This window comes from Lygodium microphyllum, chromosome 28, assembly GCF_053477565.2.
Source record: "Lygodium microphyllum isolate KBCC chromosome 28, Lygodium_microphyllum_v1.1.10, whole genome shotgun sequence".
NCBI classification, from domain to species: Eukaryota; Viridiplantae; Streptophyta; class Polypodiopsida; order Schizaeales; family Lygodiaceae; genus Lygodium; species Lygodium microphyllum.
In genome coordinates, this window is record NC_141162.1 from 67575913 (window position 1) to 67593412 (window position 17500).

Below are 17500 nucleotides of genomic sequence, written 5' to 3' on the forward strand. Positions count from 1 at the left end.
GTCTCTTTTAGATACTTTACAACAAGTTGTAATGTTTGCAAACTCTCCCTGTGTGTGTGAGGGTGATGAAAAGAAGTTTCTGGACCTCACCACCTATGTGCAAAAGAAACATCCACAAATATCACAATAATTTCTTGGAATGTCCGAGAAAAGGAAGGAGATGTGCTTTAGATAGATTAAAAAATGCAGCAAGAAATAGTTGTCTTGTAAGTAATAAGTCTCGGGATAGAGGAAGTGAGAACATCATGCATAGAAAAGGATACATCCACATTTACTTTGTCACATCATGCATATAAAAGCATACGATCCCAATATCAAGCATCCATAAAGAAGCAAATTGCATGATAGATATCTCTCTATTTTGTGCTAGGGAAATACCTTGAAAAGCATTTTCTTTAGCTTGCATAGATTGAATAACCTTTGCATCCTTCATAGCTGCATCTTCAATCAAAGTATCATTTGCCTTCTTTGTTAAGATATCATTTGCACTCATAGTCAAAGCATCACCGACATGCACTGTCATTGTTTCGGTTGCATATCATGAGTAAGTATCTTATAATTATATATCTGAAATTACTTGTATAGATGTCTTTCCCTTGCTTTTCCTTCACTGAATGTGTAATGACATGATAGTGGAGAGAGCACTCAAGTGGTGCTTCTATCAGTGAGCAAGAAGTAGGTAGATTTGTTGAGTAGTAGGTTGAGAGCCCTATGGTGTCTCATGATGAGGAAAGAATGGAGGATGAAATTTCCACTCAAAGTTAGTCCATTGCGTTATAGAGATCGGCTCATGTCTCTCATCTCCTTGAGAGATTTCAACTTGGGGTTGACTATGTGATGCTAATATATTGTGAGGCTTCATCTTGCTATAAAGAACCATGATTCATGAATGAGAAGCTTAAGTGGGAGCTAGCTTTGTAGTTAGAAATGGATTTTCTCATGAAGAATCAAACTTGGGACTTCATTGCCAAAAGGCAAGAATGCCTTGCATTTAAGTGGGTTTACAAATTGAAGATTACAACTAATGATTCAAAACCAATAAGGCACATTTGGTAGCCAAAGGCTTCAAGCAAGAGAAATATGTGGACTTTGATGAGATCTTTTCACTCATGGTAAAAATGACTACTCTTCACACTATGCTTGCCTTATTGACTAAAGGATCTTGTGCAAGTGGATGTCAATATGGCATTTTTGCATGGTGACTTTCATGATGAGATCTACATGCAAAAGCTAGAGGGCTATGTGGAAAATGGCAAAGAAAATTGCTACAAGCTAAAGAAGAGTCTTTATGGCTTGAAGCAAGACCCATTAGAATGGTACGATAAGCTTGATGCCTTTATATAGTCTCATGGCTACAAGAAAACTGAGACAAACAGTCTATCTTGACATCGTTGGAGACCTAAAATGAATTCGATCCTCTATCTAACTCAATCATTAGCCAAAGCAAAATTAAAGTGGTTCTTTTGGATGGGGAGAGCCTCATGATAGGATCCTTGAGATAGGTTCCAACCTAATCTCTCATGGAATTGTTCTAGACCTAGGGTGTCCCCTTAGGGTGGAAGTGATCCAATATAATGCTTCGAATGGCCGAAGGTCAACATTGTAAGAGAGGTAGTGTTGGGGTTAGAGGCCAGTGTTCTTACTTGTGCCGAAATTAACCACCACCCATCTAACTCCTTAACCTACAGACATTCAAATTTATCATTTTTGTAGATATAGATAATGGGGAATGAGATTGAGAGGTGCATCATATCTACACTAGCTATGTGATTGCATGCTCTTCTTATTCTCTTTTTTCAATTGGTATGAAAGCCATGGGTTGGGGGGGGGGGGGGGGGTGTAACTACACTAGGAGGTCACAACATACGAGTGGTTGTGATGAGCGCCCAAGTCTTAGAGGACAAATGGATTTGTCTATGTTTGTGACAGCAGATAGAAGGGAGCAGTCATAAAGAAGGCCGGATTTAGTGCTCATAGTGGGTGGCTCTGTGGTGGACATTCGTTAGGAGTCAGAGAGCCTCAGTGGGCGGACGTTTACAGAAGTTGGTGGTCCGCCAGTAAGATTAGGTCGAGGATGCAGCCATAGTTGCTACCATCATCGAGAGGATGGAGGGAGACCATCAATGCCATCATCTACGTGAAGCCCACAATGTTTTGTAGGGAATAGGGCGGACGACAAGCCATGTGTACTGAGCAGCTGACTGTATGAGGCATCTCGAGCTACACATGCTTGAAGAAGCAAACGTTGAGAGCCATGCGCGGCACCATCCTTAGACAATCGTAGTTGAGTGCAGCGGGTTGTTTTTCTGTGCTCTATACTTTGGGGTTGCTCCCAGTACTCAGCTGAAATCGCATGCCAGCGGGATGATGGATTTGATCTCTACAGGCTGTTGTGCCATATCAGGGCTTGGCTCAGTAGGACGGTGATTTCTAGGAGTTATGCATTTGGAGTGAGCACGTTGTCAAGGAGAAGAAACATATTGGTCTGCACAGGGAGCTAGTCATTTGACAACTGTGAGCAGCGCAATTTTACTCACTTGTAGCCTTTTGGATCCCATACTGCTCACGGATTATAGAGGCCAGAGTTTGTCTATATTGTATTGCTTGCAGACAATTGATGCATTAAGCTGAGGGCAAAATCTGTCTATTTTGTTTTGTGTGGAGAAAATCAATGTATTGAACTATGGGTTCTTCTCCCCTCTATGCATTGGACAATGATTCTCTGATTCAGTGACAATGGTTAGACACTAGTAGTGATATTTCTTGTGAGCATCATTGGCTCCATTAAATATGGATGCTTGATTATGTCTGCCAAAAGTCTATTGGGATTTTGCTTGGTTATCTAGCCATTTTCTGCACAGGGATTATAAGTTAATGCCAGATTTTAGTCAATGCTTTATTTGAAGCAAGATTTTTTCTTTATTGTTAGAGAATGTACTCCTCAACATTGAGAATCTTCATGCAACTCATTTTCCCTACTGGAAAGAGCAAATTTACAACGTATTGTTGTGGATTTGGGAAGAGAAGATTTACAATATATTGATGGAAAAGAAGTCAATCAAGCCCGTTTGCTAAGCGTTTACCTTACCCATAAATATATATTTCGATGTCAAAGTTATGGAATGTGGTGCCTATGATCTATGGAAGAAACTATGCGATCTCTTTCAGAATAAGAGTCTTAAAGGTCAATTATGTTGGCTCAAGAAGCTCATTGATTTGAGAATGAAAGGAGGCATTCCTATGTCTACTCATCTCAATGATTTTAACACTTTTCTTACTCAGTTTTGATAACTCAAGGATCAAGTTCTTGGATTCATTAAAAGCTATGTTCTTGTTTGTTACATTGCCTAAGAGTTGGGATACACATCGTATTGCCGTAAGTAACTAAGCAACTAAGTACTACTAGATAGATTGTCAATTGCGAATGTTGAGAGTGGCATGCTTATGGAAAAAATCAACCACAACAATGTTGATTCTAGCAAGAGTTCTAATGCCTTGTCAGTGAGAGAAAGACCTTAGTACAAGGGGAGTTTTGATGCTAGAGAAAAATCCCATGACAGAGGCAAGTCTTATAGGAGGTTACAATCTTGCAAGAACATCGAATGCTATCATTGTGGAAAGCAAGGCCCTATAAATAAGGATTGCTACAAGTGGAAGAAGACAAGAAGGTAAAAATCAATGAGAAGAAAAATGGTAAGAAAGAAGACAAAGGAAAAGCAAAGATTGAGAAAGTGAATATAGTGGACCACTCATGCAAGTGATGATGGAGACACTCATGCAAGAAGGTAAAAATCAATGAGAAGAAAAATGGTAAGAAAGAAGACAAAGGAAAAGCAAAGATTGAGAAAGTGAATATAGGGGACCACTCATGCAAAGTGATGGAGACATTCTCTATATATCTATATTCTTGTATGACTTTCTTATTGATGTTGGTTAGTCGATCGCTCAAGAATGGGTATTGATTCACATGTTCATGTGACTCCTCAAAGTGAGTGGTTTGTGTCATATGATGCTAAATGGAGAGGGTCAATTCATCTTAGCAATGATCACGCATATCAAATTGCCACAACTATGGAAAAATTAAGTTCACTTTTTCAAATGGCTTTACCTTCCTTTTGTAGAATGTGTATGTGTGCTAGATCTCATAAGAGCTTGAGTTCTAGATGACATCTCAATGATTGTGGTTACCATACCATGTGTAAAGATTTGAAATGGCTAAAGGTTCCATGTGTGGGACTCTTTACTCCTTATACGTTTTGGGTGTAATCCACCATATTGTCGCAATTACCAAGTACTCATCAATTTCTTTATGGTATTACAAGTTGGGGCACATAAGTAAAAAACGAATGGAAGTTCTTACTAGTTTGCAATATCTTATTGCCTTCAAAATTTTCAAAGTTTTCTACTTGTGACCATTAAAATCTCTCATAAATAATGTGTTGATTAGAATAAGCAACCATTAGAGTTGGTTCATTAGTGATATCATTTTGTGGACCAATGCCTACATTGTTGCTGCATGAAGCATCACACTTTGTTATGTTCATTGGTGAAGAAATATGCAAAGTTTGGGTCTATCTTGTATGAAAAAAAAGTGATGTACTAGATGTTTGCTAGAACTCAAAATTACTCCAATAACAAGCTCAAGTGTTTATGTATAGAAAATGTTGGTGAGTATATATTGCATGCATTTAATGACTTTTATGATAAGCATAGCGTCAAAAGGGAGTCAATAATCCCTTCTAATTAAAACATTGTTGTTGGATATATGAATAATATTATCTATCAAAAAGTCCTTAGTATGTTATTGAATGCTACCATCAAAGAGAAGAGTGAAAAGGTGCTGGATGGTAGTTCACCTACCATAAAGATAAGCTCAACATTTTCCTTGACTAAAGGATAAGGTGGTCACCTACCACATGTAATAGCTCTCACCTACCACCCACTAATTGTGCATCTCACCTAGCACTCTCTCGCACTTGCATATAAATCACTTGATGGTAGCTACTCAAGTAGTAGTTCTCATAGTAGCAGAGTAGTAGTGTAGAAGAAGAGTAGAGCAATACCGTTCTTGCGTGCATTGTTTTCTTGCATTCTATTCTCCAACATTGTATTATAACTTCATTTTCCAACATGGTATCAGAGCTCACCAAGCTCCTGATGGCCCAGCATTGTCCATCCTTCACAATCTTAGAGCCAATCCTAGGTTGATAGGTTCTTGTATGCATCTTGGGCTCATCTTAGCTAGTTTTTACATTCCCTAATTTAGTGCACTATTGATAGGCTTCTCATTGAAGAAGTAGTAAACCTACATTAGATTATGTTTCCCTCATCGAATTTGCATCATACTAACGGGAGATTTTCTTCATCACAAAAGTTCTATTTAAAGAACTTCAAGAAGGATTTTCTATCAATCAATAACAAGGTCTCTACATCAACAGAAAGATGCTTTCCATTAAGAAGATTCACAACAAATCACACATTGCAAGGAGGTGATTATCTTGATAAAATCTACTTGTCAAGCATCATATGTCCTTCCTTGTGGCTATACACATGCCAACATTGATGTGAAAGGAGGAGGAGAAGAAGAAAAGAAAGTTACTTGTATGTTAACGCATAGGCGCATGCATGAGGGCACACACACAACAACATAGACACAAACAACATTGTTTGATAAAAAAGTAGGTTTTTGTTTTGATGATAATCGGCTATGTATTGGACATTTTGTAAGTAAAGTTGACTAATGCTATATTCTCTTCTCAAATTAGAAAGTTCACATTAGTAGTATTTCTCAAAATCACGTTATGTTTCAACCTCTTCCATATATATATATATACGGGAGAGGAGAGAGAGAGAGAGAGAGAGAGAGAGAGAGAGAGAGAGAGAGAGATGGTTCATACCTGCTGGAAGAAGGGGATGGCGAAGGCCATGACGAGCTGAGGGCGATAGGGTCGGGAGAGCATGCAACGCCACTGGCGGGACTGGAGCTCCTTGCAGAGGCGGGCTGCCTGCAGGAGGTCCTGGAACTCCTGCTGGACGTCCTCACAGCCCCGCATCCTCTTCAGGATGGCCAGGCCCGCGTCCAGGCGCCCCCGCTCGATGAGGCTGCTGGGCGTGTCCGGCAGGAAGAGGGACCCCACCGTTATCACGGTCCCCGGCCCCAGTGCCAGCCCCAACGACAGTCGCCACCCCCACTCCGGCACCGTGTTCCCCACCACGTAGTTCACCACAAACGCCACCGTCGCCCCCACCGCTATCTCTATCTGGAACAATATCGCTAGCCTCCCCCTCAGCCTCGGTGGCGCCATCTCTGACAAATACATTGGCACAGCCTGCACCACAACATACACCATTAAAACCCAACCATATTCATGACCTCCATTGAATATGGTTGGGAGGAGAGGCACCTCTACAGCTTGCTAGGTGCAATTTACCACAATGTAAGGGTTCAATAGCTTCTTCATGCACCGTTCATGGAAAATTTTTTGGGTAGCCAATACCAAAAACTTTAGCTCAATGTTTTAGAGGGATTTTTAGCTCGAATCACTCACATTTGTTCTTTTTACATCTAACTAAAAACTTCATAAAGTTCGAGGTTCTAAACCTAATTCTTCTTTAGAATTTAAAGGGTTTTTGAAATTGTCACGACCCATTTTACATTAAGCCTCAGCTTTCATGAATGCTAGCTATAAGGATCCCTTTGTACCCCGCCACCCCCTAAACCACCCCCACATTACCTTAGGGAGCAGGTTCAAGCAACAATAGAGGACCATGTTTAGTTTGGCAATTTTAGTTCGAATGATACACCACACATTATATAGGTATAAGCTAACTTCAAATGTTTATATCCATAAGCCTCGCATCTTACTTTCCCTTATAGTTTACTACTTTAGCCTATCCTACACTACTTGCTTTATGGTATTCTTTCTTGAAGGAAAGATAGTGGTCCAGCTTTTCATGTTGAGATAACATCATTTAAGTTATGTGTTTTTCTATGACTAAATGATAGGGGATGTAATGTATAAATGATTTAGCGTTAAAACATAACATGTGAAATGTTTGACCTAGTATCCTATTCTTGTAGTAGTTTCGGCATGTCATGCACTACATACCTATTCAAGTTACTTCACTATTATGTGGGACCTCTACAGAACTGCATATTATCCACTTTCACTTGTTATGTACCAATTTCTTGCACCTTTACCATACAATGGTAGTTTCTTCACTCTGTAGGAGACAAAGTGACCAAGCCTAATCCAAATTAGCATTAGAAACATGTATGTGACCATCTTAATCATTTTCTTACAATTAGTATATGCAAATCATTCAAACAAGGAGCTAAAATTGAACCAATTTCATGACCAAGGGGGAGATGCACTTGATTTGTGAAGCCGAGGCCAATGCCAAGGATGACGCGTCCAAGAATGAGCATCATCAAGTTTATGGCAGCACCATTGAGAATAGATCCCAACATAAAGCTAAATCCTCCAATAAGGATGGACATACGTCGACCATATTTTCTTGTCATAGAGGAGGCCACGATAGATGCGAAGAAGCCCGCCAAATATAAAGAAGATGTGAAGAGAGTGAGTAATTGGCTATCGAACCTACAATAATTGTCAGTACTAGCCAATTGTCTCTTTCGGTACACCTTAGGGAAAAACTTCTTCAAAAAGGAGTCCATAGAAGTAACACCACCTGTGACAAGCATTAAAGACATATGAGCTAATTTTAGGTTTAGTGAAAAAGGCACCACTTATTGTGAGAAAAGAATCAACATATACACAAGTTAGTGAATGCATTGTGTCACTTAAGTAGCATTAAGTCAATCACCATTTCACTTGTGGCAACCACCCTACTTGATAAGAATAGTGACATATGTAAATTAGTCACTTACAAATATGAAATCAATAATCCTTCTACTTGTGTTTATGCCACCATGCTTGAAAATGTTAAAATACTTGGTGCTTGACTTGGTAAAAAAACTTTTTGGATAATGTTGCTAAAATACATAATGCCTCTCCAAGATATAAAAATATCACCATGCAATGATACTTCAATCAGTAGTACATTATCAAACTGGGATTACTAAAAAACAGAAATTGTGTGGAATGATTTGATTAAAAAGACAAAGAAATTGGTTTATACTTTAAAAATTTCATGTTCTTGATGACATTAGAGAAAGAGGATTCATGATGCTAAAAATATACAAAACATGAGACACTCTTCTATGCTTACTGTGTAGACCAACATGGTCATGAAGCATTTGAATAACCTTTTGTTTTGCAAGAATCCATTTTCATAGAAGCAACCTTGGGAAAGAGAGAAGTTAAAAAAGAGGTTTGAGATGGGACTAAAGAAGCTCTACTTTACATATGACTTGACAAGGGGCAATTTAATTACTAAGGTGCAATGAATGATGCTTTACCCAAGGAGATCTCCCTTAAGGAAATATCATTTAGGGATCACAAATATGTAAATGTATCAAGTGGTTTCAACAAAAGTTTTTAAAAAAATATTCACACCATAGTGTATCACTTAACAGGGGCATTCATAGGTTGAATTGAAAAATGTATCTTTTATTCATGATAAATTCATAGATAACAGGTTTTTAAGGCCTTGAATGCACATGATAGGAAGTGTATACATATAATAAAGCCCCTAAGAGAGTGTGGTAGTTGATGGTTTGAGACTTAATAGTAAGGGTATACATATACCCCTTAAGAGAGTGTGGTGGGTCATGATTTGAGACTTAATACTAACAACCATGAGTATAAAACATGAACTTTCCACTATTGTAATGCCATTGAGAGTTCTAACTGTTTAACACACTAAAAGTCCAACATGATGTCCAAAGGGTCACATGATATCCAGTCATTAAGAGCATTTAGTCTTTGCAATACACACGATTCAAAATCAACATAGATTTTCTAGTTGTTTCTTACAATACCTTATCTAGCCATCTCCTAATTTGAGAGATGAGTTTAAGGGTGAAGGGGGGGGGGGGGGGTGTGAAATAAAACTTTTAGATAAATGTAAACTTTAAAAAAAAATTCAATAGGTTAAAATTTACATGATATCTTATTACTTTCTAGAATTTAAAGAGAGTTGATCCATTGGTAAATATCCTTTTGAATCACTTAGCCTTGCCCTATTCCTAGAATGACTCCAGTACCTTTGTAGTCCTTAGATGGATTTGGTAGATTTTTGGGGAGAACAATATCAAATATGTGGAACTAGCAGGATTTTGTTCACATTAGAATTTGAGAGAGCTACAATTATATTGCAATTGTGAGAGGATGCTTTTTGAAGCAGAGTGATTTGACCAGGGCAGATGTAAGGACTAGTATAATACTTTGCCTTTTGGGTAAAATATGGATACATTTGAAATAAGTTACATTTGAAATTGATTGAGAAACATACAAGTGGTTCAAAACTTTCAAATTTGTGGGATTGACCCTAAATCTTATTGGAGCATCCATTGAAAAAACCTTAGTATGAGAAACTATCTCTAAGTAAAATGTCTTCATCTTCCACAATAGGAAATTATTGGAGTTTTGTCTTAGGTATGAGCAACCCACCCACTATATGGATCACTAATCAATTTGGACTAGATATAGACATCCTAACTTTTTGAGATCATGTGTTGGTACCTATGTATGTGAGATGGGGCTACCCTATAGTCTTTCTTTATTGTTTAGCATGGCTATACCACATGCTTATGCAATTAGTCTAAATTGATCCCTAAACTATTACTTTTTATCACATAAGTGATAGTTCTTTGTGAGCATAAGTCCATTTAAATATTTAATGCAACTATTGTGCTCCATTGGCCATGTAATTTTCCTTTGAGGGGATTCATGGTGTTCAAAAACATCTTAGAAACCCCACAAGGATGACATTTTCTAAATGAATGTGATCCCCTATCTATAGACCTTTTGTGCTAATATGTATGCCTATATATATATAGATCTTATGGGATTAATGACACACCCTTACCTAAATCTTAACGGTATAGGAGAGAAATCATGTGGTTCTTCATTTTCCCTATGTATAATTGTGTTTTTGAAAAGTATGGTATTCTCAGACATTGATGCTTGTAGGAAGCTCTAATAAAACTTAACTTGCTATTAGATGAGTGCCATGCTAATTACCTCATTCAATCAAACCTTAAAATGTAAAACTTTGGCATACTTTGAGCTCAAGGTAGAGTCTATCACATCATAAGAAAAAATTTGTTACCTTGATATTATCTCTCTCCTTACCCCTCGTCTAGTAACCAAGAAATCAGGTCATACAATTTATAAGGTGGTACCCCTAGCATGCTTATGTCCCTCTTTCAAAAAAAACCTCTAAGGTGGTACCCTTAGCATCCTTATGTTCCTCTTTCAAAAACACCTCTCTCTTACATTTCGTCATACAAAAACTAAGGTTGCCCAAGATTATATCTCAATGGTTGGGGCCAGTGACTATTGATGGCCAACCATAGGGTTAAGATTTCTATGGTAAATGTTGTTATTGTTTAGAGGATATATTGGTATTAGCTTTATATGGAAATTATCAATGCTTGATGCTACTAATTGCAACACGATGTTGTAGGCTTAAACTAGACCTAAGCTAGAATAGTCAGTGTTAGACCATTCCTATGAGAAATCATCTAGTTCAACTAAACTATTTGCTCTCGAATGGAAATCAACTATTTAATCTTAATGGTTGCGATGATGAACTCTAAAAGCTACATGGAGTTGTTAGTAGTAGTATGATTTGTGCTATAGTATCATGTCATGATGTCACCAAGAACTTTTATAGTTCTCATTTTAGATTTTGAAATAGTGTAGCTAAGACCAACATATTGTTAGAAGATTGCCTTTGCTTGATCATTGGGTCAACATGGAAACAATTAATAAAAGATAGCACAATATCATAATCAAAGCTTGCAAGTATGCGTGTATGGATCAATTCATAATCTCTATTAGTAGTGCCCTCAATTTGGTACAACAAAAATAACCATTCTCTTCTATTCTCTCTCTAGTTATTGTGTTCCTTGTCTTCAACTAGGCTTTTCTTTCTTTTAACTAAAGCTCATATCTATTTATTACCCTTAGTGTGAGTGAGAATATTTAGAAAGGTACATAAAACTTAGATTAGAAAGAACTTGGCATTTAGAAGAAAGTTTAGTTATATGAAGTGTCCATCCACATTTCTACCTTCTTTCATGTAGGGGTTGTGATAGACTTTATAGAGGAGATTGGCCTTTGTGGTTGGTCTTGTTTCCTTTAAGAGTTTTCATTAGAACAGCTACTTTCTTGTGCTAGAGGGATAGTTTTTGATGTATGGTAGCATAAGTACACTTAATTCTCAAATAGAATTTTTGTGCATCATGACAAGGTGGTTGGTTGTTACTTTTGGGTTTGCATTTTGAGAACTATCAATATCTGAGATCATTATTGCAATGTGGAAAAGATGGAGTGAATTCATAGCCATTGTAATATATAAGAAGGGATTGTTGATCACGAGTGGAGAGGATCATGCAATTAGGTGAGAGATATTGTTATAGCATTGTGTTGAGTTGTAATATCTTAGCCTTAAGAGGTTTATTATTTAAGATTCTTTAGAATCCTTAGATTGGATAGCTTAGTGTTAAAGGCTACTTTGATAACGGAAGTACTATTTTGGAGCTTGTGTCACGACTATGGTTATTAGATGATGGCCACTTGTGGCTAAGATTCAAAACCTTTGTATGGATATGATCAATATAGTAATAATAACTTATCTTAAGTTTATTGGTGTGCATTATCTTATTTTGGTAGTGATGTTTGTGAGCATAATTAGGAGTGTTGGACACTTTTTCCCTTGCTTGGAGGTTTTTTGCCTCACCCTTGTAAAAATTTACATTCACTCCAAGGAAAACTTAGCCTAGTAAATCTTCTACATTGATACCTCTGAATACACTTTTTTTGTGTGCTTTTAAGCATGCTCTTTTTCTCTAAGCCATGTGTGTGCATTCATGTAACCCCAGGATCCAAAATTTAGTATTAGAGTAAGCTTCAACCTCTTCAGAAAAGTTGTCAATGCCCTTTGCTTCATCTCCTCCACTTGGGCTGAGATTGAATGAGAATTCATAAGTCCACCAATACTATAGACAATACCATTGGGATTGGTGTCACAAGATTTTTTATTTTGACTCCTTTTGGGCTTTGTTTGGGCTATTGCTAGTACTTCACTTGATCTCCTCAACTTGGGATGAAATTTGATGAGAATTCATAGGTCCGCCAATACTATGGGCATGACCCTTGGGTTGATGTCACTAGATTTTTCATTTTGACTCCTTTTCGGCTTTGTTTGGGCTATTGTCTAGTCATGTACATAGTATTTTTTCCTTTTGGACATTTCTTTTATGTAGAAAATTGATAGTAGTTACTTTTATGGGTCAGACATTTTACAGTCCACTTTATGATGTGCTATATAGCACGATTTTGTTTATGCATATTTTCCTATATACATGCAACTTTTGGATCAAGTGCAACCAATGATCATGGCTAGCAACAATGATGAAAAGATAGGTGGGCTATAATTCTTCAAGATTTGGTTTGCATGCTCTACTATCGCAAGGGTTGATAAAATATTGTAGCTCATTCTCTATGTTGCATCTCTCTCATTTGCATTGTTGAAGAGTGATCTATTAGAATCTCTATGAGGCAAATGTGAGCATGACTAATAGAATGTGGTTAAAACAAGGGATCCATCCCCAATTCATGCACAAGATGTGAATTCCACACATAGATCCTCTAGTAAGTCATGAGCTCAATCGAGGGAAAAATTTTACCATTGATGATGTGTACTAACTTAAAAATTAGAAAGGGTCAAATATATGTATCCTAGGACTTTGACACACATCATTAAAATCTTTATGAGGGTCATGATAGTCCTAGTGTAGGTTATCCAAGGATACTAGAAAGACATATGCACATGTATGTCAAGTTTCAACACCTTTATTGGTCTAGAATGTAGAAGGATATAGAACAATACGCTACACAATGCCAAAAAGTGTCAAGTGAACAAAGTTGAGCACCAAGGGTAGGTAGGATTTTGTATGCCTTCCTAAGATCAAGTGGAAAGTATCTCTTTGGATTTTGTTCTTGGACTTCCTAATACCAATCATGATCTTTATGTGCCAAGATGATAGTAGTGGATTGACTCACTAAGATGTATAGATTTATTTCAACAAAGATAATAGTTCAAACTCTTGAATTACATGGCTATTCATGGAGAACAATCATAAGCTATATGGTTGCTAGCCAATATCATAAGGAATCATGATCCAAAGTTTGCTAGCTATTTTTGGAGACATTTATTCAATAGATTAGATATAATGCTCCATTTAAGTACCATAGACCACCCTCAAATATATGGACAAATTAAGTAGGTAAACCAAGTTGCAAGAGATATACTATGAGCATATGTAAACAAAAGACAATCTATTTGAGAAGATTATCTATCCATATTCAAGTTCCCTTACAACATAGTTAAGTGTGTGGTTATATGGTTTCGTCTATTTGTGCTTACACATGGTTTTTCCAACTTTGATACTAGCCATGGTGGGATTGGCCAAATAAAAAATCCAACATGAAAATGAATTTCTCAAAGATTATTATTGTATATTAAAAGTAGCATGCTTTCATGTTATGCAATCTCAATACCACTATGAGAAGTATATGGATAAACATGGATGCCTAGTCACTATTGAAGAGAGTGACAATGTCTATTTATGGGGTTTTAGAATATTCAAAAGATTTGAAGGTTGGACTAGTTTCTAAGTTGTCTCTGAGGTAATGTGGCCCGTTTACAATATTATTTAAATGTGTTGGAATAGTTGCCTACAACCTCGCTCTACCATCCTCAAGTAGAGTCCATCCAATCTTGCATGTTAGTCACTTGCAAAAGTGACTTCTTAATGACAATAGTCTAGTGGACTCAATAGTGTTAGTAGATATTATTGAACCACTAGCTCAACCTCATAAACTAGAATAGATCTTGGATTTCTATGAGCACTATGCACATCATCATGCCATTAAAACCAACTTTTGGTCAAGTGGAAGAATAGGCCTAAAGAAGTTTCTACTTGGGAAAATATTAGTGCAGTTAAGAAGTGATTTTTGACATAAGGCACGTACAATTTTTTGTAAAACATGATTTTAGTGGCCCATCAATTTATCTAAAAACATCAGTAAATAATTAGGTGGCTATTTCATTGAGGAGGAATTTATATCTTAGGCCTTTCATTGAAGCTATGATCACTTGGTCTATATCCCCGTCTATATCCCAAGAGCAACAACAATTTGAAAATTTATTATGGATGATTAATTTGTTAGGAAGGACTCTATACTTTTGAATCCTCATTGAAAAATTGATTGCTTAGTTGACTCACTTGAATAATAGTGATTAGAGTAAATATGATCTAGTGTTACTAATTTTGATGAAGGATAATATTGAGAAGCATTGCCCTAGGTAACAATGTTAGCATCACCATAGCATAAAAGGGTAATAATGATTAGTGTTATCTTTTCTTCAAATCATTTCATTGAGTATCCTAATTGATACATTTATTTGCCAAATAAATCTTATATTGTAGTTGTTTGAGTGCATATATTAATTATTGATAAGAAAATGGACCAAGATCGGAGCATTATTCTTTCCATGGATGATTATTGGAGTAGATGTGTTTGGCAAAGATTATCCATTATTGATTTGTCAATAGTTTGTTTTAAAAAAATATCATCATCATCATCACACCTTCTATGCTAGGCTATGCATTAGATTTGAGCTCTACACTATAGTTAATACTTTGTTAAGTTTGAAGTAATGGATCAAACTAGGAATATCAAACTCCCATCTAATTCAAGATCCAACAATACATAAGTATACATGTGAGGGAGCTTGTGCCACTTATGCTTGGGGATAGAATGTAACCAACCTTATCTCTTTCTCTAGTCTTGCTTTCTTCTATCTATTTTTTGTTTTGGATAGGGAAAGAGGGATTGGCATAATTTGCAAACTAGCCTAACATTTTTTTGCTAGAGTTCATATGCACTCTAGTGCCATCTAGGTTTCCAAGTATATCGGTAGAAATCTATATGGATGCAATATCACACCTTCTCAAATCACACAAAAGACTTAGCCAAATATGAAGCATCACTACCAAGGCAACAATAGCAACCAAAGTAGAAGTCCATCTTGATAGTTGATAAAATAATGCGATTGAGAAATTAATTGGTCTTTTAGAGGCTATAGGTTAAGAACTGAGATGCTCTAGTAGATTTAATTAATTCAATTTAAGTGGTTTGAATAAATGAAACTAATTGGTTGTTTCCATCTATGCTATTAAGGTTAAAAAGTAGTTGTTGATCCTCAAATGGGTGAGGATTGTGTATCTTTATTTTAAAGGAATGATCACGTAATGGGATGAAAAGATTGAAGATGGTTTGATTCAACCTTGTGAGACTAATAAACTATGTTGAAAAAGATACATGTGAAAAAAATATTGAAGATGGTCGGATTCAACCTTGTGACACTAATAAATTATGTTGGAAAAGGTGCATCTAATGTACAATGTCTCAAAATCAAAATATTATGAATAAATCAGTAGTAGGTGCACATATTGATGAAAGTTTCTGATGCTTACAACATGGTGTAGATATGTTCGAAGCCTTTCAAGCGTACATACAACATTTTGTGCAATTGAATTGCTCTTAGTAAAATGCAATTAGACTTCATGTGAAAGAGGTTTCAACCTCAAATTGGATTGGAGTATGATTTGATGTAAGGTCATTGTTTGGAGCATTGCATACTCAAATAAGGGCTTGGATATTCATTATGTAGGGAAAAAGACTTAATTAGAGTCTTCATACTTTTGAGAGGTGTATGACTAAAGTAGGGGTCTTCATACTCAATAAAATCAAGGAAAAGAGTGACATCTTAATAAATAGAAGTCATAATGAACCTTATTAAGTTACTTTTGGATTAAATATATTATGCTTTCAACATATTAACAAAAGGAACAACATACTTTTGCCAATTATGCTTAACAAGTCTGGCTTTAGCTAAGGACTGCAAGGTAGACACTTAAAGTCCTAAATAGGCATATCAAATTAGACATTGGTTATTGTATAGCTATTTATGAAACATGCAAGCATCAAAATTTCTGCTTCTTAATTCAAGTTCTGTTGTATAACTACTATAAGAGAAGCACGCATCAAGAATTCCACTTCTTAATACAATGAACGATTGAAGTCTTGATTAGGCCCAACAAATCCAACTTGAGTCATGTTTTACTAATGTAGGGACGGAAGTTCGCTATTCAATGAAGGACCGATATAAGAAGGCTTTGGCTTTGCATGATACTATTGTAAGACATGGAAGTTTGTGGCTTTTGTTAGCTAGACTAGGAGATGTTGATGAAGAACCGAAGTTTGAGGTAAAATGAATGGGAAAATTTCCAAAGATACCTTCAAAATTCAAAGAGGAAGGTTCGAAACCTTGAACTGATCAAAACTTTTAGTTATGAAGGTGGCAAATACATGTAATTTGATTGAAAAATCCCTTAAACATTCTTGAGGCGAAGGTTTGATCTGTTTTTGAGAGAGAGAGAGAGAGAGAGAGAGAGAGAGAGAGAGAGTACCCGAGATGCCAAGGTCGTAGCCGAATAAGAGGCCTCCACAGGAGGCTGTGATGCAGGCCAGGACGACGTAAGGGGTGACGCTTCTGGCGTAGCCATAGTCGCCTTTGCCAGACACATGGAAGCTCCCTCCTCCAGGCATGATGATACTCTCTCTCTCTCTGCGAGAGAAGTTTATACAGCTAGAGCAGCTGCATCATCATGTATCGATTACTCAGTGTCTGCTCATCCACATGCATTCCTCTCCAAGAAAGCACGAGTCTCATGATAAGCAGAATTGGAACCAGTCATACAGTCCGATGATGGTCGGTAGCAGATGAAGACACGACTTTGTTGAGAGAGAGAGAGAGAGAGAGAGAGAGAGAGAGACGGATCTCGTGGGTCTCGAGAGTGTTTATGGCGACCTTTTTCGAGTCGTGTAATCGAGTGTTCGAATGACAATAACACGAAAAACATTGTCAGTAGCTCATCCAAAAATCCAACTAAAAACTAATAAGAATAATGAAAGCACATAGGCATTGAAATAGATAGCTGAATACCAAAATGTGGAACTCATAAAAGACCTAGACTCTTACTAAACATGAGAGGCAGTACCCTTGGCTCTCTCTCAAGATCCCTTCTACTTTAGTTTTCCACGAGTGTGTAGGAACATGGAAATCATGTATTGAAGAGAATCCCCACTTTTCATATGAATAAACATAAGGGATTAGTGTGATTAAGGATAAAGGGGGCCATAAATGAAGATGTGGTCCTATCTGATACATTCCTATTACTTGGAATGAGCTCTCCCTTTGAAGGTGTAGCTTGAACCACTAATGAGACCAATTA

General features: G+C 36.9%; 1 protein-coding gene across 6 annotated transcripts in view; it reads right to left on the minus strand.

The window, feature by feature from the left end:
• Positions 1-17083, minus strand: part of LOC148011564 (sugar carrier protein C-like) — a 24329-nt gene extending 7246 nt beyond the window's left edge. For 3 of the 6 annotated variants that reach the window (XR_015689375.1, XR_015689376.1, XR_015689374.1), the window contains exons 1-3: positions 16676-17083; positions 7376-7695; positions 5898-6329 (exon numbers count right to left, since the gene is read on the minus strand). Coding sequence is in view for 1 of the 6 variants with exons in the window: in XM_087670761.1 (XP_087526887.1) it covers positions 5898-6329; positions 7376-7695; positions 16676-16814 (891 nt within the window). In the remaining 5 variants the exon portion in view is untranslated. The remainder of the gene's footprint in view (positions 1-5897; positions 6330-7375; positions 7696-16675) is intronic. The other 3 variants (XR_015689378.1, XR_015689377.1, XM_087670761.1) reach the window with 2 other exon arrangements.
• Between the last annotated feature and the right edge of the window lie 417 nt (positions 17084-17500).